At 37.9% G+C, this 24,479-nt stretch overlaps 1 protein-coding gene across 3 annotated transcripts in view; it reads left to right on the top strand.

Moving 5' to 3' along the window:
* The window catches only part of KIF13B (kinesin family member 13B), a 201,145-nt gene that overhangs the window by 53,178 nt on the left and 123,488 nt on the right, over window positions 1-24,479 (top strand). For all 3 annotated transcript variants that reach the window (XM_081810654.1, XM_081810659.1, XM_081810662.1), the window contains exons 3-7: window positions 11,399-11,411; window positions 15,592-15,652; window positions 17,380-17,472; window positions 18,625-18,805; window positions 22,177-22,264. In XM_081810654.1, the coding sequence (XP_081666780.1) occupies window positions 11,399-11,411; window positions 15,592-15,652; window positions 17,380-17,472; window positions 18,625-18,805; window positions 22,177-22,264 (436 nt within the window). The remainder of the gene's footprint in view (window positions 1-11,398; window positions 11,412-15,591; window positions 15,653-17,379; window positions 17,473-18,624; window positions 18,806-22,176; window positions 22,265-24,479) is intronic.

Below are 24,479 nucleotides of genomic sequence, written 5' to 3'. Positions count from 1 at the left end.
AGCAGCTAGAATGAACAGGAGGCTCACCATCTAGGTACCTGCCCAAAGCTTGTGCCACATCCCAATGATTAGCTGTAAGAGAACAGAAGCAACATAAGGTATCTTGCAAGTTATATCCTGCCTGGGGAGGAGAGTCTGAGTGATGAGTTGTCTCACAGAATCTCAGGGGAAATGAGCTCTAGGAGTGTAATTAAAGCAGCTCTTTGAATTTGTCTTTAAATTGGACTTTCAGAGACCCAGGCCTGCTGTGTTAACCTCCCCTTGCAGTGGCCTTTGTGACATTTGATTAATGCCAGTCTGGGATGCATCACAAGGTGGAAGGAGCTTTTTTCTTGAATTTCTGAGGGTTGGGCAGGTTGGTCCACTGTAAGCCACAGAGAGTAAATGGCTGAGTCCCCATCAAAGTTGGGAGACAGACCAAAAGGAGCCTTCTACCCCTACCTCATCCCGCCCCCCACCCGCCTTAATTTGCTTGCTCTCTCAATAGTGATTGATACTGCTTATTCTCCTTCCTTCTTGAAACTCTCTCTTCCCTGTGATGCCGCTCTCACCTGGTTTTCCTCCTTCTTTGGTCATTCCTTTTTGGTTTCTTTTCCGAGTACCTTACTACAGAAAAAAAATTTGCAAGGTAGTGTTATTTTCTTATTGTCCTGATGCCTTTCATTTATATTTGGTCCTCGGTGCCTTTCTTTTTTTTTCCCTCGGTGCCTTTCTTATTTCTTATCTACAATGTTAGCTAATCAGCCTGTGGATATTAAACTAAGACCATGCAAATGAGAACAAATAGAGGCTATTTGTTCAATGTTTACTATAGCAAGGGAGTCTGCTACTGTCACTTGGGTTTGGCAGAGACTCAAAGGCAGGCAGGGGACCACAAAAGCTTTATAGTAAAAAAAGAAAAGAGGGGCACCTGGGTGGTTCAGTTGTTAAGCGTCTGCCTTCAGCTCAGGTCATGATCCCAGGGTCCTGGGATCGAGCCCCACATCGGGCTCCCTGCTCAGCGGGGAGTCTGCTTCTCCCTCTGCTGCTTCCTCTGCTTGTGTTCTCTCTCCCTCTCTCTGTCAAGTAAGTAAATAAAATCTTTAAAAAAAAAAAAAGAAAAGAAAAAAAGGAGGACTTCAGGTATGCCTCTGATGGAGGTTGTTGGCATGAGGAAGCTGGAGGCTGGTTAACTAGAAGCAGGTGTCACTTGTGGTTGGTTAGGGAGTATATTTGGCTCTTTTTCTGGTTGGTCCTGAGTTGCAAGCATGGGCAAATAATAGGAAAGCTGGTAATCACTGACCAATTCCTGACTGTTCTGGGTCAATTGCCATAGAAGTTGTGGGGTTTAGTGTCATATATGGTCTGGCCATCGTCCATTTGTATATTCAGTCTTTCAAGCCAAACATGGATTAGGACATGAAGCTCAATAGCTCTTAGGAAAATGTCTCTACAGCATTCTTTCTTAGCCTTTTTTGGGTTTTAGACTCTTTAGAGAATCTGAAAGTTATAGCTCCTCTGCCCAGAAAAAAAAAAATTCAGGAATTCACGGACCCACTGAGGCCCATCCATGGACCAAAGATCTCACTTATTTTCATGCATATTTAACAATTTCCTCATTGTGTTACTATACATCGATATTTTGTTCTTGTGAATTTTTGATTATTACATGTTTCCCTATATTGTAGGAGTCACTGCTAACAAGTATACATGCAAAGGTGTTTAAACAGCACCATTTTTACGCAGTATCACAGGAGGTGATATGATAGATGAGTCAACATTCTGTGATACTGAGGAGTAAGCTCATTCAGTAGCAAAAAGGTTAAACTTTTTATCATTTCAATGTTTTTTTATAAAAAGCTTTCTGAAACACATCCTATTTCCCTGAGGGGGAAATATCGGTGGAAGATAATAATGGCTTAGAATCTTTTTCATGATGAACATGAAGAGCTTCTTGAAGGCAAGGACTTGTTTCTTATTTAATTTCTTTCTTTTTTTTTTTTTTAAGTAAGCTCCACGGCCAGCATGGAGCCTAACACAGGGCTTGAACTCATGATCTTGAGATCATGACCTGAGCTGAGATCAAGAGTCTGATGCTTAACCGACTGAGCCACCCAGGCACCCCAGTCCTGGTCTCTTCTGTATAGAAAAGCATGGTGTCTGTTTTTTTTCTGTTTCTGGAAGCCTTTTTTGCTTTTGATTCAAATATATTCTGAATAGTTGGTAAATGGCATTCTAATCTGACTAAAAAGGTATATTACCATATATATCTCATAGCAAATATTTTTTGGATGAGTATCCGGACACAGAAGAATTATAGAGACCCTGGGGATAGTGTAAATCAGGAGTTAATTTAACCACTGAACAGTTTAGACAGGCTCATCATCTCATGGCAAATTCCAACGAGCATTATTGAGTGCCTACCATATGTCAGGCACTGGGAAAACAAAGAAGAATGAAACATGCCCTGTGTTCTCAAGGAGCTCGTAATCAAGGGGAGGAAATAATGGCTGCAACACTTTCGTGGGAAAGAAGACCTAGGGGACTTAAAAGTTCCTAAAAATGAATGGAGAAGGTACCTTTTTTTTTTTTTGGACAAGAACATCACCAGGCTGGAAAGTGGGAGGAAGTACACAGGTCACCGAAAGTATAAAAGTAACCAAGCCTGAAGGACGTGACATGTCCAAATATGTGTAAAGCACAAGGCACTGGGGGAGGAGCAGTAGAAGACTGAGGCTTGGGAGGTGGGAAGAGGTTAAACCCCAACTTAACATTGCATCATGACTCAAATCACAATAATGATGATATCTAACATTTATGGAGCGTGCATGAATGTGCATCAGAGGCTTTCCTGCTCAAGGAGTGGATTTTATCTTCCAGGGGATAGGGAGCCAATGAAGGGTTTTAGGCAGAATTATGACCTGCTGAGACATGAGGTTTAGATACATAGTGGATGAGTGAAGAGTTGTAGACAAGAGATAGGAGGCAGAATGAGCACAGTTAGGAAGCTATGTGGTAGGTAGACCTAGAGGCAGATGAAGAAATAGGGCGTCGCTGTGTCTGCTTCCTCTCTATATGCTTTCTTACTTCCCATAGGCCTCTGTGCAAATGCCACTCCACGAAGCCTCTCCTGACCACCCGTTTAAAATGTCAACCCCCCAAAAAAGAAGAAGAAGGTAGCGGGAGGGGAAGAATGAAGGGGGGGAAATCGGAAGGGGAGACGAACCATGAGAGACAATGGACTCTGAAAAACAAACTGAGGGTTCTAGAGGGGAGGGGGGTGGGAGGATGGGTTAGCCTGGTGGTGGGTATTGAGGAGGGCACATTCTGCATGGAGCACTGGGTATTATGCACAAACAATGAATCATGGAACACTACATCTAAAACTAATGATGTAATGTATGGGGATTAACATAAGAATAAAAAAAAATGTCAACCCCAGCTTCACTCTGTACTCCTCTTCCCTGCTTTAAATTTTTTTCCCCATAGCTCTATTATGTTACATATTCATCCATTCATTCAATTGTAGTAAAATGTAAGCTCTTAGAGAGCTGGGAGTTTTGTCTGATTTGTACAGTGCAGTTTTGCCAGTACTGAGATTAGGACCTGGCTTATCGTAGATAGTAAATATTGCCGAAGGAAAGAGTGAATGTGGGCAGGGAAGAGGGGATGGGTTTGAGAGATGTTTCAAAGATGAAAGTCATGTCTCAGGAGAAGGATAAACACGGCAATATTCATTTAGTTAGCTAAGCAGTTCTTACCGTTGTAAGTAGTGAAGTATTTCGTTGGGGAATGCTTGTAAATTGAGTTTCCACTTAAAGAAGCTAAGGAGATCTTTGCTAAGCAAAGGATTTGGGCAGTAATTATAGTAATGAGCTAGAAATTACAGTTTTTCTCAACCTGCTCGCTGACATAAACCCCAAGTTAACATTGCTTCATGAATCAGAATTGGGCAGGCACGAATGTGTGTGCACCAGGCATGATATATATGCTCTTTTTTTCCTTGAAGCCTGTAGCCTTTCCACTTTAAGTCTGAATTCTAGGCCTGTAACTGCTTATAGTGAAGATAAGCTTTAGCTTGAATTGTATTTCATAGCTACTAATTATAATGACGTTGTTGCATGTGACATTTGAGTTTGGGATTACATGTTTAGGATTTGATAGCCAGGATAGTGTGTGGAGATATCAAAGGGGATGGTCTTATTTAATTGGGTAGGCAGAATCTGTAGTGTAGTCCTGATAGGATTGTGAAGGCACTCTACCTAGTAGGTTCTTGGGATTGGATTTAGAAACATTCTCTTTATTTTTGTGAATTTGCAAGCATCCATTTTGAATACGAATAAAACCCTGTTCTACTTTCTTTTTTAATAGCAGGAATTTAAAACTCAGCTGCTGCCTGACAGATAGATCCACATGGAAGACAGTAGTAGTTCAGGTCTAGCCAATGGTGGTATGTGGGAATTTAGGCCTCATGTTTCCAGATCCTCTGAATTTTAAGAGAATTCTTGATGTGGAATCTTCTGATTTTCGACTTTTGGTCAATACTGTGAGGACTAAAGAAAAGACAGCTGTGGACTATAATTGGGCCTCTGGACCTTGAGTGTGTGACTTCTGGTTTGGAGACAAGTCTGGATCTGGATAAAAGAGTAAGGGGACAAGAGAGTTAATTTCATACTCTGTAAAAACTTTTTCCTGTTAAATCCAGTCCAACCAAGGAGAAATCCAATACAATAAAACTGGAGAAATATGGGTTCATAAAATTAGAAATCAAAGATACCCACAAATACTGAGAGAAATAATTATAAGAGCTTTCTTTCTTGGAGTCTAAGATTAGTCTTTCAGTAATCTATCCTAATCTCTTGTATATCTTGGAGTTATTTTAACATGTAATTATTAAAACGAATATGATTATTCTGTTAACGTAGATACGAAATATATTTCACAATCCCCCCCCACAAGTATATCAATATTGTTTTAATTGTTTGGCCAGATTTAAGCTTTCTTAGAGTTCAGGTGGACAGTGGATTAAAATTTACTCTGTGTGTTTGACAGATGGGAAGAAGCAGGTGATTTGCAAATGACTGAGTTAATAGTGAGTGTATTCTTTGAATTATGCTATCCCAGTGTTGGTAATTGAAATTGTGGAATTTATAAACAAGGGTTTTCATGTTTCTAAAGTTTTGTGATTGTGAAATATGCCAGTTGTAGTTCAGTGGCCATATTTTTTGGATGTTCCTCTGTTCTCAACCAGTTGTAGTTTGTGTGGGTGGACGAGTCAAGTAGAAGAGGATTATCAAACTGTTTTTTCTCTTGATTTAAAGCAAGGACTGCATATCAGAGATAGTGACCCAAATGTTCTTCCATTTTTTAAGGCCCCCTCCCCCCTCAACTTCTGGGATACTCAGCACTTACCATTTCTGATCTTTTCTTGCATTCCTTGGATGCATTTTCTGTCTTCATGTAATGTGTTTCATTATAATTATCTCCTAGTTTCATTGAAGATGAGGTTTGTATTTGTTCTTTGTTTGATTTATTGTTTGGGGGATGATTTTAGAGAGCAGAAATGGTGGTGGAAATGGTTTTATTCTATCGGGAATAAATGCGATTGGGAATAACATAAGGGACCTAATTTAGATTGGATGCTTAAGAGAGAGAGAGGTAGGGAAATAATAATTAAGTGGAGAAACGACGTATGGATAGGAGTTAGCTTCAAGATTTCAAGGCAGAAGGAAAATCATGAATGAAAGTCCTGAAGCTAGAAAACTGGGCACCCCGGGCCAGTCAGAGGTGGCCAGGGTTGGCAAAGGGCAGCCGGTGCTGGATTGAGGGTAAAACAGAAGCAGGGGCCAGGCCATAGGGAGAGCTTAAAACAAAACTTGCTGAACAACAAAGAGCCTTGTGTTGGATACTGATAAATGTGGAGAGGTATACTCTGTCTTTAGACCTTATAGTCTAGCTGAGGAGATGACCCATGTATTAAAAAGTTTATATTATGTGACCAAATGGTAGGTAATATGTGAGCACCAGAGATAGTTTTGACTTGAATTAGGGAGGAAAACTCACTTTTGGCTGGGATTCTTGTGGAGGGTTTCTTTTTCTTTTTCTTTTTTTTTTTTTTTAAGATTTTATTTATTTGACAGAGAGACACAGCGAGAGAGGAACCACAAGCAGGGGAGTGGGAGAGGGAGAAGCAGGCTTCCTGCTGAGCAGGGAGCCCAATGTGGGACTTGATCCCAGCACCCTGGGATCATGACCTGAGCCGAAGGCAGACACTTAACGACTGAGCCACCCAGGTGCCCTTGTGGAAGGTTTCTTAAGGGAGCTAGAATTTGATCTGAGTTTTTCTTTTGGGGTAGGGCTTGAATAAACAGAGTTGTCGGAGGGAGTGGCATTATGAGTGTAGGTCTGTGGAATACAGAAGTACACTAGCTTGCTGGAGAGGAGGAATCTCCTAGGGCTGTGATGTGGGAGATGATGCTCAACCAGTAACTTGGTTTACCTCTGATGTACCAGGGGTCTGCAAGTATCAGTGCTAGAAATAAGCAGAAATAGAACTTGTTGAATGCTTGGTGTTCGTGTTCTTATTCTAGATAAAAAGAACTCTACAGGTGATCCGGTGTGTAAGTTCTCCTTCCTTCTGCAACATCCTCATCAGCTACTTTTCTCTCGTTATACAGTTCCACTCATGGGGGCCTGGCTGTTTAACACAGTGCTAATAATTCTCGTATTGGAGAGGATATCCCTCTTCTTTTACCTTTCTCCAGTGGGTCCTACCAAATTCAGCCTCTAAGCTGACCTAGAACAAGTCTGTTTCTCCTCCTACCCCCAAATGTGTGAGTACCCTCAAATCTGAAGATGGCATCGATGCGTCTTCCTTGAGTCTTCCCTGCACCCGGCTACGTTATTTCTAGTTCTTTGATCTATTCTTTCAGTGGTAGTGTTTTCAAACCTTCTATATCCTCAGTGCTGTTCTCCAGAATATTCTACTTTATCAATAATGCTTTTAAAATTTATTCTTCAAAAATGAAGGGAGTACTCCACATGTCGATGAGACACTAAACAGGGCTTTTAGTGATGTTTTTATTAAAGCTGGCGAGATAAGCAAAGATTGACTCTTTTGTGAGTCTATTCAGTGTTGAAAATTGTAGTCAGATCAAGTTTTATTCCTTATGCAGGAAGCACATTGGGGGAGGGGTAACCAAGAAAAAATAATGATCATCACACAGATTGTTGTTGGTTGCTGGTACTGCCAGCTAAGTCCGAAAAACAACAATATCATTATGTAGAATGGCTGTATCAGAATAAGCTCTTTGTGATGTATACATCCATTATGGAGCGGGCTGGAGAGAGATCCTGTTAAAACAGAGATTCCAAATATTTCTAATTGTGAAGGTTTCAGGAAGTTAAACAAATGTAAAATTAAAAGAGGTGTTGGTATTTGGATATGTTCAATTTTGGTAGTTGGACAGCAGTAATTGATTTGTAACTTGTCCTTCTACTGATACTGTTTTGTGTTTTACACATACAGGATATTGTGTGGTTTATTTTGGACCCAATATTGATTTTATATTTATTATGGTCAAAAGTATCAATAAAGACTTCCAAAGATCACTAATTTATATAAAATCATCATTAAATTTCTTCTTCATATCGTGGCATTTAAAAAATTAGAAGTGTAATTGGACTTAATTTTGTGGTATAATGTATTATTTAAATGAGAAGTGAGCTGTACCCCTAAACCAGGTCAGTAAAAAGGAGATGAGTAGCTTCTTTGTAGATAACTGTTTTATCCAAACTATGCAACTAAATAATTTGTTTCCCAAGTTTACCTCTTCCTAAAAAAGCACATCTGTCCATATCAATCCACCTGGGCTGTTAACACCTCCAATAACTAGACAGTCACCATTTGGGAAACAGTAATTGTTGCAGGCAAGATTCATCAATGGATGCTCAAATTTGTGGGTGAAAGTATGATGAGAGATGGTATTTATATAGTCTCAAAGTCTCCCCCAATAAGAAAAATGTACAAAGGGAAAATTGGTAATGTTACATCGAGAAACCTAGTAGATGCAATTGTAAGCAAATGATCATAGAGTTGCCATGATCAGTTATGAAACATGGATGGACATCGTCATGTACTTTCTGGTGTGAGGCACTGAGAAGGGCACAATATTACCTGTAGTGTTGTGCTTGCCAAAACGCATAACCCAAGCTTAGTTATGGGGAAACATTAGAGAAACCCACATTGAAGGACATTCTACAAAATAATTGGCCAGTACTCTTCAAGTGTCAAGGTCATGAGAGACAGACTGTCCCAGATGGGAGGAAACAGACAACCACATGCAAGGTGTGATCCTGGACCAGAAAAGGGACATCAGTGGGATACAGTTGGCAAAACATTTTTATAAGGTTGGCTCTAGATTATTATTATTTTTTTTTTTTTAAAGATTTTATTTATTTATTTGAGAGAGAGAGAATGAGAGAGAGCACATGAGAGGGGGGAGGGTCAGAGGGAGAAGCAGACTCCCTGCCGAGCAGGGAGCCCGATGCGGGACTTGATCCAGGGACTCCATGATCATGACCTGAGCCGAAGGCAGTCGCTTAACCAACTGAGCCACCCAGGCGCCCGGCTCTAGATTATTTAATAAGTTTTCTATTGGTGGTTAATTTCCTGGTTTTGATCATAATGACTGTGGTTATGTAAGACATCCACATTTGGGGAAGCTGGGTGAAGGGTACACAGGAATTCTTTGTACTACTTTTGGAATGTTTTTTGAGCCTGAAGGTATTTAAAATGAAGTTAAGCAACAACAACAAAAAGTAATTCAACTCAGCTGAGAGAAACCAAGACTTTATGTTTTTACTTTGTGACGGCTCTTTTGATTGGTCAGGGGCTGGTTTTCTTTGCTTCCTATATCTCCGCTGGGAGCTGGATAGCTGAGGTTTCTAAATAAGGGATTTGGGGAGAAGTTAGCCATTACCATATTGGATTGCAACTATACTTTGAAAGGTTTTGTTTCATTAATTAATTTACTCATTTATTTTTGTACGGAGCTGTAATTACATCTTTGGGTTTCCAGTGGCTCTGTAGGTTATTTGAGCTTGACTGGTGTAGTCACCAGAATCCCTAGCTGGAAACTTAGCTCTGTAATTAATTTACTGGTTTGTTTCTGTTTTTATTATTAGGTTCTGAATTCAGGTTAGTCTCATGGATTCTTCTGTGATGTGTCCTATATTGCATCTTAGATTTGTTGATTGTCTCTTAGGAAGAGCTGATTTTTGTATAAAATATTTTATTTAAACTTGAAATATCGTACTAAATATCTTATTTTTCCCTCAGAAAAAACAGTCTGGAGTTTCATAAATATGATGAATAAGTAAACTTACATTGGCATAAGCACCAGGTGGTAACCTTTTATTGGTAATAATTAGAATGGAGGAAATTAATACATTGGGAAAGGTTTCTGTTAGCAAGAACAGTTGTTAATGTATGACTCATAGATTGGGTCTAGAAGAAACTTGACAAGGCTGTTCTGAGCAGTGTGGAAGAGGGGAAGAACGTGGTGGACTTGGGAATCAGAAGACCTAGTTTGACATCCCATCACTGCTTGTTATTGTGTCTTGGACAGGTTCGTTTAACTTTTCTGAGCCTTAAGTTTCTCATCTGTAAAACTGGAAGTCAGGCTGAAAAAGACAAATACCATATGATTTCACTGATATGTGGAATCTAAAAAAATGAGTTAAATGAATAAATAAACAGAAAGCAGAATCAGAGCTATAAATATAGAGAACAAATTGATGGTTGCCAGAGGAAAAGGGGGCGTGGATGGGCAAAATGGGTGAAGGGGTGTGGGAGATGCAGGCTTCTTGTTATGGAATGAGTAAGTCATGGGGATGAAAGGCACGGCATAGGGGATACAGTCGGTGATACTGTAACAGCTTTGTATGGTGACAGATGGGGGCCACACTTGGGGTGAGCATGGCATAGTGTAGAAACTTGTGCAGTCACTAGTTGAACACCTGAAATTAACGTATTAACATTGCTTATACTCAACAACAACAGCAACAACAAAGCCCTGAAAAACAAAAAGCACAAAGATGACAGCATTTGTCAGTGACCTCTACCAGTATCTCACAGGTTTTTTTGTCGGGAAGTTTTTCCGAGTCCAGAAAAACTACTTTCTTTTCTAGGTCCGCCACATCGGTCGCCACCCCAGAATCTGACAAGTGTCACTCTTTGGTAGACTTTCCTTGGTGTTTTAATGTTCTTACCTAAAATCATTTGATGCAAATAAGTGTTAAATTTTTTTTAGAAGAAAATTTTTTATAAGACAGAGGGACAAGAAGTTGTATAGAAAATTAGAAGGAAATACTTCTGTGTTCAGTTTCCTTTCAGGTTTTAGGTTTGAGTTGGCGTTTTGATCCTCGGAGAGAGACTAAAGCTCCAGTTATTGTTTTTGTCTCCAGTTTCCAAAGTCCTTTCCTTTATTTTTAAATTTTCTGATTTTGACATTGTACCATGATTATGAAAGTGAACATCGTTGTTTTGAGGAATTAGACACTGAAGTGTTTAGCATTAAGGGGCATGTCTGCAGCTTACTCTCAGATGAGTAGGAGAAAACTTATATATATATGTGTATATCTGTCTGTATATGGAGGAGGGGAGGCCGAGGGGAGAATGATAATAGTAGCTGTGGTGATGTTAACACTTGGTGAATTTGGGTGAAGGGAGTTCTTTGTGCTTTTCTCGCAACTTTTCTCTAAGTTTAAATCTATCTCCAAAGTATACTGGGCTTAGTTATATCTCTGTACCCTGAGGAGGTATGAGTCATAGTTTTGGGGTGAGGGAGGTTAGACGCACTTGGGTAAGCATAGATCAATAGGTAATAAGTGAGTAATTCAGTAAGTAATAATTCACTGTTGTTCCTTTAACCTTTTTCCTTAGCCATAGCAGAATTCAGTTTTTTTATAGAAGGGCCTATCTAGTGAGCTGCTGCTGTATCAAAGCAGAGAAAACTACTTGGAAGTGAAATCAGATGATAGAAAGTAAAGACTGTTTAAATTATATATTTGCAAGACTGATACAAGGATAAGCAGAGGGCATAAGGCAGAAATATTAGGACTTTAATAATTATCCAGTGCTCAGATAATGTTTCTTTTTCCTGAGAGATACAAGTTAGTTTTCTATAATTAAGGACTCTACCCTGCTAGTTCGAGGTTATAGTTTGAGGTTATTAATTTATCCTTTATTTTAAATTGCTATTTGATTTCAAAGTTAATATTTTGTATTCTTACTAAAAATTTACATGGTATTTATTTTCATTTTACCTGTCAAAATTGTCTTCTAACCCAAAAAAATTTTTTTAACTCTCTCCCCTCTTCTTTCATGTCCACAATGACATCTCTTTTGGAAACGCAGAAGCCAGCCAAAGGTAAGAGATTTGCTTTATTATGCAATGTTTGTAAAGATCTTATGTGCATATTTTTGAAGTACTAGTAATTTTCTTCTCAAAAATATTTTCTCTCTGTCACTTTGGTAAAAGTAATGCAAGCTGTCAGCCTGTTCATAAATCCGAAATCATTTATTGGCATAGGAGGGACTGGAGGTTTATGGAAAAGCTGTATTTGTACTTTGACCAATTCTGGCCAGTTTCCTGGCAACTACAACACAGATTCCTTTTGTCCTCTGCTGTTCACCATGATTGGCTTGAAACTGGTCGTTCCAGACTGTGGTCAGACTCATCTATGTTGTTCCCCTGACAGCTGGGGACATATTCTCAGGCCACAGCTTCATCAGGCAAATGTGCTTCATTTTAGATTTGAGCCCAGATTCTAAAGAAATTTCAATGGAGTGCATCAGTTCTTGTATCTCTCAAGGAATTTGTGCCAAAGTGGGCACAAGGACTATATTTTTGAATTGACCATTTGCTGCCATTACTTGGAACTTGTCAGGAAATTCAGATTTTTATCTACATTCTTGGGATTTTGTTTTTGAGTCTGCGGTTGAATTGTAATTCCATTCTCTATTGTTGCTAAAATATGTATAGACACGGCTCTTGGGGACTGAGTAATTTTTTTAATAGTTTAATATGGCACTGGATTTCTTTATAAAGGTAAAAATCAACTATATTAGTTTTATCTCTTCTGTGAAAAGGTATTGGATTATTTCTGTTTTCTGATTTTTTGATGGAGCCAGAGACTGGAGATTGCAGTAAAGATGTGAGGAAACATTACACGGCCATTTAAAAACTGTTCATGTTTTATTTAATTCAGTTGTATCTTAATGTTTAGAGAAAATGTTGACTTGACATAAAAAGTATGGAAGGATCAACACCACATTACTAACATAGTGGTTATGTCTAGGGAGAGGTATCTTGGTGAATGGGAGACCTTTATTTTTCACTTTATATTTTGGTGTTATTTAACTTCGTGCAATGAATGTGTCTTTCTTTACTGTTACTTGAAAAAAGTATTTTTTTTTTTTTAATTTTAAAAGAATAATATTTAGAAAGAAAAGGGCTTGTCTGCTTTAGGAAATTCTTGGCTGACGATTCCTGTAACAATTTAAAGATTCCTATAATAGCAAAATTGCTAGAACTTGAAGAGGACCATTTAGCATTGTAAGAACTAAGTGTTCATTAGTTCCTAACTTTGTACCAGGCTGCGGTGCTTTCATATAATTTGGGGAATGGAGCCAATCCAGCCTAGTATTAAACAGCCTCTTGGCGGAAAGGCTGGTTTCCAATCCCAGCTTCCCCACCTGCCAGCCATCAGGTTCTTCACTTCTTTGTACCTCAGCGTCCCATGAACAGGGCCTAGCACCTGTATCGGCTATTGTAATGGTTACTTTAATAGTAGCTTCTCTACTGGATTTGAGATTTAGAAATGCAGTTGTTAAGGAAATCCCTAAATTTAAAAAAAAAAGAGAGAAGAAAGAAAAACCCGTAATAATTGAGAGAAGAGTGTCATGTAGAGCCTGCTTTCTGATAAGTACACACATATGGTGATGGCACCTTTGAAGTGAGAGCTAAGCTTACAAAAAAAGGATAGTTTCTGCTTAACCTTGCTGAGAACAGAATTAAATAAAATTATAAGAGATGAGAGTTGAAAGCTAGTACAGAAGAAACTTAATTTGAACTTCACACTTTCTTTATTCTCACCATGCTGTAATGATTCTCACTACGGCTGACGAATGTAGCTTGAAAAGCAGCCCCCTACCCGAAATTGTGATACATGGTCCTTTGGGACCACCTTCCATCTTCCTTTTTCATTTCCTCTTCCCCCTCTTGGAGTGTTGTTAACACAGTGAGCCACCACTCTTGACAGATACATGTTTAGCTTTGGAAACATGTGGAGCATTGTAATGTACAACGCAGCGCTTTAGCCGGTGGATAGCTTCTGGGCTCCAGGGCTCTTGCCTCTTCCTGGGTATTTTCAGCCATTGGGCTTTGCCTGGCCTTTTGGGCCTAGCTAGGCCATCACTGCCCCCTTCCAGGGAAGAGACGCCTCCCTTGCCTGATGTTTTCAAAAAAGATATGAGTGTTCTGATCATTTTCTGCTTTAAAGGTCTTTTTAACCAGTTGTCCTGATGGTTGCCCCCAGGGCCCTCTCGTTGCTCATTTAATTGTTCTCCTGATGCCCTTCCAGAACTGGCCTTACCTTTGCAGCCATATTCTTCTGCAGTGTTTTGGCCTGTGGTCTCCGTGTGGCCCCCACTCCACCCCATTCTATCCCTCAACATTCTCATTGCAACTCTTTTTCAGGGAGTCTCAATTTCTCATCTAGGTACAAGCAAGAAGTCTAGCTTTCAAAAATTTAATTCTCCTTTCCCCTCTTCTTTCACCTTTTGGCCCTTTCACTTCCTATCTCCCTCCATCATTTTGAGTTGATTTCAGGTGGGAGAGGGATATAGGCATGTATACTTAATTTACCACCTTAATCTAATTTCCTTTCTTTAAAAAACTTTTAGACCTTTGGTCCAGGTAGCCTGTGAGTTCAGACAGATGTAATCTCCTGCCAACTCCAAACTCATAGGAACAGAGAAAATATTTTTAAAATACTAAAATCATGTCATCATATTCAAAAACAACATAATGTAACTTCAGGGACAAGCTGAAGCCATGTATTTACTGGGTCTTGGGATCAGAGGCAGGTTCTCAGAGGTGATTAGAAGTTCACCTCTTGCAGATTAGAGGGGGCCTGATGTATGGGTGAGGACTGGAAAAATCAGTGAAAACTGATTTGAGTTAGGCTCCAACATGAATGAAGGCTTAAGGAAAGGGTTCTGGCCACCAACATTGAGCTGTATGTGTAAATTGGAGGGCGTGGAGACGTTGGACTTCGGGAAGACCAAAATCTGGGCTTCGGTAGCTGGGAGTGGCATTGTGGCTAGTCATGTAAAGGTGGCCAGAGAGAGAGGAAAAAAACAAGCAACCACGTAAACCATAAAACACAAACTCCCAATTAAGATGCACTTGCAAACTGACATAAAGGCCCAAGAGGAAAACTGTCAACAGGAAGAGAGACAACAGACCCAAAAATTGGAGAGTTTGAACTACTGAAATGATTTTAAAAATAATTACACTTGGGGCGCCTGGGTGGCTCAGTCAGTTAAGCGTCTACCTTGGGCTCAGGTCATGATCCCAGGGTCCTGGGATCGAGCACTGCCTTGGGCTCTGCAGTCAGTGGGGAATCTGCTTGTCTCCCTCCCTCTTCCTCTGTCCCTGCCCCCCCCACTCGTGTGCACGCTCTCTCTCAAATAAAAAAAAAAGGTTTAAAAACGATTACACTTAAAATCCTTAGAGACTTAATTATAAATATGGAATCCAAAAGAAGAAATTCAGTGAAAAAAACTTAAAAGATTGCAAAAAAAAGAAGTATGCATATTTTGGCAAGTAGTAAATGTAAAAGATCCAAACAGAGATCATCTATGATGTCCCATCAGGTGGTATTAACCACTAACCATATTCCAGTGTATATTCTTACAGCTTTTTATCTGTATAGATTTTGGTACAAACATGGGATCATGGTCCAGACTTTTCATAACTTTTACATTAATACAGGAACATTTTCTTACCAGTATTCTGCAGTCTTGAAGCTGTGCAGTATTGCACATGGGTGTGATGATTTTTTGAATCTGCTATTTTATAACTCCTTTCAACTTGCCGTAGTAATCATCTTTACATTTCATTCTTATAAAAATATCTTTATTTTCTCTGAGAAAGTAAAAATGTAGAGAATACATAAAAGTATAAAGAAGACAAAGATCACTAATCTTACATGCAGAAATAAACTATGTGTAACTATGTATGTGTTTGTTTGTATATGTGTATATGATAGCCATCATATTATGGCTTTTGTAACCCCTTTTTTCCACTTAACATCGTGAAGGATTTTCCATGTAAAATAAAGGTCGGTATCATTTTCAGGATACTTAGTTGTTCATTGTAAAACTGTACCATAAATAATTCAAGTAACCTCCATTGTTAAGACAGAAAGGTATTTTTATTTCACTACTATGAACAGCGTTATCAGTGTTATAACACTGTTATAATATTATAAGTATGTTAAGGTTTTGTTCTTAGTATATACCATATTTTTGTTTTTCAACAGGTGTTTGCATATGATCACTGTTTCTGGTCTATGGATGAATCAGTCAGAGAAAAGTATGCAGGTAAGTACAGCATCCTATTAACTACTATAGAAAAGGTGTTTTAATTTTTTCCCATAAAGTATTATAGCATTATTTTGTGTAACTTTAAGAACTGTATTAAGAATTTCCTCCTGTCTCTGCTGTTTTTACATTGATGGGGAAATAGGAGATTGACAGTGTGCTGTACACAGTTGAGGTTATCAAACACATTCCCAGACCTTACATGGGATGTGGAGCACACAGTAGCCACTTAGACTCCCTTAGATGTCTGTGATGTGGTCTAGAGAGGCAACTTGGTATAGGAAAGTTGAGCAAGGGGAAGAGGAAACCTGTAGTTTAGTCTAGGCTCTGCTCCTGCCGGCTTGGAATTCTGTTATTCCCTTACCCTCCTCAACAAGACTGTCTCAAGCTCCTTTACACCACAAATTTAGGACTACAGGGCCAGCCTTTTAATTTGCTTTATTCCTAACTGCTTATGACACCTGTTTCTAAGCAGTATCTTTTAAATATTGAGGGTCATAATTGTGTTGGCTTTTGTCATGAGACAGAGTAGTACTATAGCAGGTTCAAAAAGCTAAGGTTAATTTGCTCTAGCTGGCTCAGTGGATTGCTTACGGATTGCTTCTGTATCGGAAGTAAGATGATGATATACTAATCTGGGAAATTAACTAGGAAGTGGGGCGTAATGGAATGTTATTCATAGCATTCAAAGTATAACAAACATAACAACATCCAGTTCTTTCATAGTATATTCAAGACTCAAAGAGAGGTTGAATGACTTTGTTTTATTAACATATTTAATTTAGCCTGTGGAGGAGAATTTGAACCTATTATTTTTGTTCATGACTGAAAGCTAGAAGACATTTTCAAGATATTCTTCCCTCCTCTAGGTGGTATATGTATTGTAGGCCCTATTAATAAAAATTATCATTGAGGAAAAGGAGAGGAGATTGATATGTATGATTGTTTTGAATTCTAGTACCCACTGAATAAAGCATTAGCTGGTGATATATAGTTGAATTCAGGTCCACGGAGGTCCCTAGTACAAATTTTAGATATTTATAATCATTGTTTATAAAATTAGCAGTTCATTAGCTTTTTGCATTGCAGAGGATTTTTGTTTAGTGTTTATTAATTCAAGTTCATATAATCAGGAACTTTTTACTCATTTCCTATCATGCGCTAACTAGAAATACTCGAAGGCCATAAGCTTTTGGAAGCATTTATCAGGTCTAAAAATCTTGTTTGGAGATAGACAGTTTGAAAAAGTGCATTTTTAAGGGGGTTGTTTTTAGTTTTCAAAAAAATTGTTCATATGTAGTTTTGGCTTAAAATTTTCTTTCTTTTAAAATTAATTTTTTTATTATGTTCAATTAGCCAGCATATAGTACATCATTAGTTTTTGATGTAGTGTTCAGTGATTCATTAGTTGCATATAACACCCAGTGCTCATCACCACACGTGCCCTCCTTTTTTTTTTAATTTTTTTTTTTTTTAAGATTTTATTTATTTGCGAGAGAGAGAATGAGAGGCAGAGAGCATGAGAGGGCAGAGGGTCAGAGGGAGAAGCAGACTCCCTGCCAAGCAGGGAGCCCGATGTGGGACTCGATCCCGGGACTCCAGGATCATGACCTGAGCCGAAGGCAGTTGCTTAACCAACTGAGCCACCCAGGCGCCCCACACATGCCCTCCTTAATACCTATCAGTAAAATACCCTTTCTTCTTCTTTTTCTCTCTCTCTCTTTCAGGTCAAGATGATGTTTTCAAGTGCCTTGGGGAGAATATCCTTCAGAATGCTTTTGATGGTTACAATGCATGTATCTTTGCCTATGGACAGACTGGTAATGTTAAATAATATATATATTATTTATTAAATATATATAATATTAAATATATGTATTTAAGCTTTAAAGATCATAACAGAGAAAGTAACAAAGAGAAAACATATTGTTAGGATCTTATCAGTTGCAGTTGATAAGGAGCATTTTGACTTCTGTACTTCTGCAGTTACCAGGAAAGAAAATCTATTTAAAGTGAAGGAGTCACTTTTATAAGGGTGTATGTATAGCTTGTCCAGTTGAAAACTATTCTTTATGGAAGAATGCTTCCAATATTTTTTAAGAGGCAGTATGTGATTTGGTTAAAAGAGCATGGATTTGGTTAAAAGAGCCAGGGTAGCCCATCTCCAGCCTAGATCCTAGGCAACAGTTCAGTTTCCTTATCTGTAAAGTGTTGGTGAGTACAGGCCTTCCCTATAGGGTTGTCACAATGAGTTAACATGGAAAACTTATAGAAAAGGCCTGGTCCTTAAGAAGTGGTGTTTTTGTTTTAGTTATTATGATATTGATAAAGTGTCAAGTGATAAAAGCAGCAATTTAAAAAAAATACATTTATAAAAGCATTGCTACTAAAGAAGGATAAAGAGTTGTACTTAAGGTAGGACTATGCACAATTTAATGTTTTCCTTTCTATTTTCCTGTGTTCTCTGTATTTTCTTTAATGAATATGTATTTTTTGGTACAATGGAGAAAATAATTTTATAGTAGAAAAAGAAGATTACTCTTTGGTTTCTACACTGTTGCCAGAGGGTAGTAAGTGAATTTGCTCTGGGGCCTATAGGGATAATGTGTATTTTTTGTGCTATGATTAGTGGTTGGGAGCAGTCACATAGTATTCATCATATGGATCTTCCCAGTTAATTTTAGAAAGCAACTCAGACCTTACTGTTTTCTGGTTCTTTTAGGTACTTTTTTAAAGTATGAAGATGGTTAAAGAATGTTTTTATTTTCTTCCTAAAAGATGTTTACTTCAGATTTTACATGTGTAATAGGAAAGCTTCTGTATTTATTAGTCTTGGCATTTTATTTGGGTATATTTCTTATTTTCGTTTGGGCATTTTGCTAAGTGCTAGTAATTTATTTATGAGCAATGGAAAGAGGGTTATGTATTTAAACTTCTCAGAGACAGTGATAACTATGATTTCTACTTTTTAGGATCTGGAAAATCTTACACCATGATGGGCACAGCTGACCAACCTGGATTAATTCCAAGACTTTGTAGTGGACTCTTTGAACGAACTCAGAAAGAGGAAAATGAAGAGCAGAGTTTTAAAGTAGAAGTGTCCTATATGGAAATTTATAATGAAAAAGTTAGAGACCTTCTTGATCCCAAAGGGTAAAGGACTTTGGAAACTCTAATGTTATAGCATTGTGGACTAAAACAGACTTAGAAATTGACTCAAGTGAAATTTTTTATATTGAACTCTGGTAGAGAGTTATTTATCTAGTGATTGTCTTTGTGCTTTTATCTGTTTATCTAGTCATTGTCCTTGTGATTTTGTTTTTAGTCACTTTGAGCAGCTTCCTGCATTCAGTTCTGGCTTTTGCATTTAGGACTGAGTTGGGGCAGGGAAGTATTGCCAAATGCATGTATTTGCCTGATACTGTTTTTCTCAGATATACACAAAACCACAAACAAAAAATATGCAATGAAAATTAAGTTACTTAATATCAGGCTGGTATCCTTAATCAAGTAGGGTTTTTTCTTTCTTTCTTTTTTTTAAAAAAAGACCAAGAAATTTCAGGTGGAATTTAGCTATTTTTTTCTTTGTAGGCTATGAAGTAAGGGAGACGCATAATCAGAGATTTAAAACCTGGACTTTAGGATAGTTCATTTAAAAAATTCCCAGAGAAAAAGAGTGTCCCCTTTTACAGCATAGACTTTGAAAGAGAAGTGGTTCGAAAGTATTAGAAAGCTAAGAAAATGCTGTTCTCACTCTGCAGTCATAGACATATCTGAGGAAATCTGTCCATTGCACAGAGTTTTCTGAGTCAGATTTTAAGGAAGTGCAACCACGATGAGAAAGAAACTGATAATAACCACAGCTTGTGGCTTATAGATGTGAGAACAGTGTTCATAAGGTCAGAGAGTCAAGTGAGCTGAGGTTTTACAGAGAGTGTGGAGTTACCAGGGGACATTTAGTTATGTTTGGGTGAGAAAATGACCAAAGAAAGGTGGTCTTAGAAGCAGTGCATTGTAGTGATGCTCAATCAAGAAAATGTGTCAACCCCTCATTGGCATCTCTCTTCTTTGACAAAGATGATGGCCTTTTCCCAGTGACATTCAGTTGGCACTTAAGTGTTTCTCTGTAAAACTTAACATCTGTTCAATGATCATTATTATGTGCTGGGCCCTATGCAAGTTGGAAAGGAAGATCTCACAGCGTGGACGGAATGAGTTTTGGAAACAAATAATTATAATACAATGTAATAATGCTTTTAAATTGTGAAAGAGGCGTATTCAAAATAGGTGAGAGCAAAGAGGGAATGAAGAGAAGAGAAGATTCCATGGAAGGTGCTTGATGATTTTTGTGCTGAGAAGGAGTTTGTCCACTAAGTTAGGTGAGAACCATTCAGGCATAGCGGACAGCCTGTGCTAGAGCATGGAGCTGTGAGAAATCACTTGCTTAGAGAGTGACCCCACTGTCCAGTGTGGCTGGGGGGCACCAAACGTGAAAGTCAAAACAGGAAACAAAAGGAGGACAGAGGTAGGAAGGTTATAGCCTAGGTACCCACATCTTGCTGAATACTGTGTCCTTGTACTTTTCCCGACTCTGCCCTGAATACTCATCCTTGCACCTTCACCTCTGTGAAGAGCATCACTTTCTTAACGATCCCAGACCTACTCTTGCCAGAAATGCTTAGCTGAATTCATTCCTGTGTTTTGTATACCACAGTGCTTGTGTGGAATCGCTTGAACTTTATCTACAATTTGCTCAGTCTTTTGTAATTTCTTATTATGTTTGTCTTGTGTATCGTTAGTAATTAACAGCATGGGCTTGGGGTTCACATAGATCTGCATCCAGGTCCTCTAATTACCTACAGAGCAAGTTCCTTATGTTTTCCTGGCCTCATTTGTACCGAGGGGATGATAACATTACATAATATCACAGAGGGCTGTTGTGGAGATTGGCTGGGATGATATACCTGAGGTCTTTAAACATTTACTTAGTAAGTGCTCAGTAAAGTGCTAGTTGCTACTGCTGTCTCCTCCATGAAAGTTTCTTGAGGATTTTTCCATTGCTTCTGAAGAGTCGAAGTGAATGGATTAAAAACTCTAAGGGCGATCCCTTTTTAGTGAAAGACTATTTGAGAAAACTTAGTTGGTTTTTTTTGTAAGACTTATTTATTTATTTATTTCAGTTGAGCATGGAACCCAACATGGAGCTCAATCTCACAACCTTTGAGATCATGACCTGAGCCGAAATCAAGAGTCGGATGCTTAACCGACTGAGCCATCCAGGCACCCCAAGAGAACTTAGTTTTTTTAAATCAAGTACTGATTTTATGAATTCAGTATCTTTTTAAGAGAAGAGGAAAAATGAAAGGAAAAAGTTATGATATAGTATGTCCTGAGATCAGACTTAAGTCAAATATTTGTTCTATATTTATTTCATGTACAGTTTTATAGTAGTAAGTGAAGTTTTTGGTGGCTGATCCTAGGGTAGTAGAGGATTTCAAATCATTAGAAAATAAGTTCATAAGTAAGAATCACTTGCAATCTCACTATCAACAAATATTTTTTTATTGTAATGTTTATATATATATATATTTTAAAGATTTTTATTTATTTATTTGTCAGAGAGAGAGAGAGAGCACAAGCAGGGGGAGCAGCAGAGGGAGAGGGAGAAGCAGGCTCCTCACTGAGCAAGGAGCCCAATGTGGGACTCGATCCCAGGACCCTGGGATCATGACCTGAGCCGAAGGCAGACGCCTAACGACTGAGCCACCCAGGCGTCCCTGTAATGTTTATATTTTTTACAGAGCTTTTTTGAGATAGAATTCATTTACCATACAATCATCAAGGAATATTCTTAATGTTTTTTGGTTGGTATAATTAAGTATGCTTTAGGTTTTTGGCAAATGCCACTTACTGAGTTTATTAGTTCCTTGTTTGTAAGTGGTATTTATTTGTTTTTTAATCATGAATAAGTAATTTTATTGAATCCATTTCACTACATTTATTGAAATGGTAATGTGGTTTTTTTTTCCCCCCATTTAGTCAATCTATTAGTCTAGTGTGGTAAAGGGTGTGAATCTTTTTCCCAAGTTAAAACAACCCAGTAGCCCTGGGATCAGCCTAATGTTATACTTTTAAGTCATTATTAAAATCAGTCTGTTGTTTGTCTTTATTCATGATTGAGATTGGTCTTGAGTTTTCTTTCTTGCACAGTTAACATTTATTGAGTTTCTGTTCTTTGTACCACATTCTGTGAAATGACAAGTAGATTGTTTGTATTTATTTGACTCTGCATTCTTTGTGGTAGTAAATAGACATCCCACAGTGTACCCTTTTGAGTGATGTGATATTTTACCACATTATGAAGTTTTTCTTACCAGTCAAGATTTTAAATTTTGGTTTATATTCTTCTTAGATCAAGTTAGTTGGTTCTTTTTACTTGGGATCTTTGTTGAATTCAGTATATATTTTTATGGAGCACAAACAGGTTATTGTTTTAAAATTCTTTCTTTCTTTTTAATGAGCAGAAGTCGTCAAACGTTAAAAGTCAGAGAGCACAATGTTTTGGGACCCTATGTTGATGGACTTTCCAAACTGGCTGTCACAAGCTACAAGGTAATAATCTCCTTTCTGTAAACTGCTGAAATTCACTGTAGCAGATTATTTCTTATTTAATTTCTGATGATTATTTTTCTTGAAATTAAAAAAATTAACAGTAGCATTACTTAATAAGCTACTTTTTACAAGGATTTTTCTTAAAGAGCTATATATGGCTATTAGGACAGTTTAATTTTGAGAGAAGGTATACACATTTGCAAAGCATACCTTTTTTTCATATTTTAATGAGCTCTAAGGTTGTGATATTTCTTACAATTGCATCTTAAAATTATATATAGCAGCATTTTTCTTCCCTAGTAGTGCATAAGGTAATGAAGTTGCCTATGGTTTCATTGATTTAATGAAATTAAACATATGAATTGGGTAGTTGGAATTCAAAGTCTGTTTCTAAATTTGAGAGGATCACTCACTTGCCTTTGATTCTCTTCATTTTCAAACTTACAGTTCTGCTTTGTGTGGATCCATCAGGCTTAGCGTGTTGGGGAAATGGGGGTGGAGTGAGATGCTGTGATGTAATGTACATTGAGTTAAGAGTCAGAGAATGTTGATCTGGTGACACTTAATCCTCTTGTGTGACTCTTGTATGACTCTGGATCACCTACCTCACTAAGCCTCTTTGTCCCCATTTTTAAAATGGAAATTAGTTTTATTTTCTTGACTATCTTATGAGGTAGGTCCATTTGTTTTTTTGTTTATTAATCATTTCTGTCATTTGGTCAATGATACTTATTTAGTAAACATTAGATACTTCATTTGGTAAACATGTACTGAACACCTGTCATGTGCCAGACATTGTGCTGGGTGCTGAGGATATAAAAAGTGAATGAGATGGTCCATTTCCTCAAGATGCTTATAGATGTTATTATAAAGATGTTCTAAAACAACATGATTTTAAGAGCAGTGAGAAATGCATGTTTAGGATTCATGGTAGTTTGGAGGAGAGGGTACCTAACTTAAAGGGACATGTAGGTATCTGGGATGGGTGGTGTCTAGGAAGACTTCCTGGAGGAGATTGAATGAAATAATGTGAAAAGTCTTTGAGAATGCTAGGGTTTGATATAAATGTTAGTAGGTATTGTTATTTTAATAATGATCATTTGAGAACTTGTTTATACAACATTGGAGAGAAATCATGTTTTTGAAGGCTCAGAGGAGATTGGAAGTGTAAAGAGATATTCTGCTTGTTTAAGAAATTAAAAGGCTCAATACAGAGTTTATGCATGAGACAACAGATTGGGGGCCAATAAATAAGTGTGGGCTAAATAAGGTGAAGCTTTTACATTAAGTCTCAGGATTGTCAGATTTAATAGATCTAAAATGGATTTGGAATGGTTCTAAAAAATTGTGAATTTTACTTTTTGTGTTGGTTTTTCCATTTTGGTGCCTACTTAAACTTCTCTTTGTAGTTAATGTTTCTACTTCGAGGCTTTTTATTGATCATATTGAATTTTTTCATAAACATTATTCTTTTTCATTGATACAGCCAAATAGAAAATTATGATTTTCAAAGTTTTTCATATATATGTGTCAGTTAGGATTGTGTTGGTTACAAATAACAGGAAAATATAATAGGATTTAAGTTCTTTGGGACATGAATTGTCTTCTATTTTGTTCCTTATTTATTCTCAGAATTCAAAATGTACCTGTCATGTAATAGGTGGCTTTCATATATTATTTACGTGAACAAATGAATGAATGAAAGAATGAATGGTCAGAGGGCTGATACAGTGGCTCCAAAGATGCTTTTGGGGACCTAGATTCCTTCCAACTCTCCACATAGAGCCAGCTCTGTGGTAATGCCCTTATTCTCATAGTTCAAGATCTTAAGCTCTTAGAACCAAGATGTGAGAGCATGCCTACTCCCTTTAAGGAGAATTCCCAGATGACTTTGTGTCTCATTCGCTAAAACTTAATCCTACGGCCAGACTGAGCTGCAAGGGCATCTGGGAAATGTAGTCTCAGTTCCACTGCAAGGTGCTCAGCTATGGGTTCCTTTACTAGAAAGAAAATGAGACAGGGTAAGAGGAGACAGCTGGTCCACCCTTTCATACATACCATCTTTCTTGTTCCTTGTTAAAAATCCTTGTAAGGTAGATTATATTATAGCTCTGCATTGTTACTTATGAAACTAAAATTCAGTTTGGTTAGTAACTATTTTTAGAGCTTATGACGTTTGAACAAATGAAGATCCCATCCCATAATCTTTCAAGTG

Source organism: Leptonychotes weddellii, chromosome 2, assembly GCF_054177405.1.
Source record: "Leptonychotes weddellii isolate Sample4059 chromosome 2, ASM5417740v2, whole genome shotgun sequence".
In the NCBI taxonomy this organism is placed as follows: Eukaryota; Metazoa; Chordata; class Mammalia; order Carnivora; family Phocidae; genus Leptonychotes; species Leptonychotes weddellii.
Note: the sequence above shows the minus strand (reverse complement) of the source record. Positions and strands in the feature narration are given on the sequence as shown.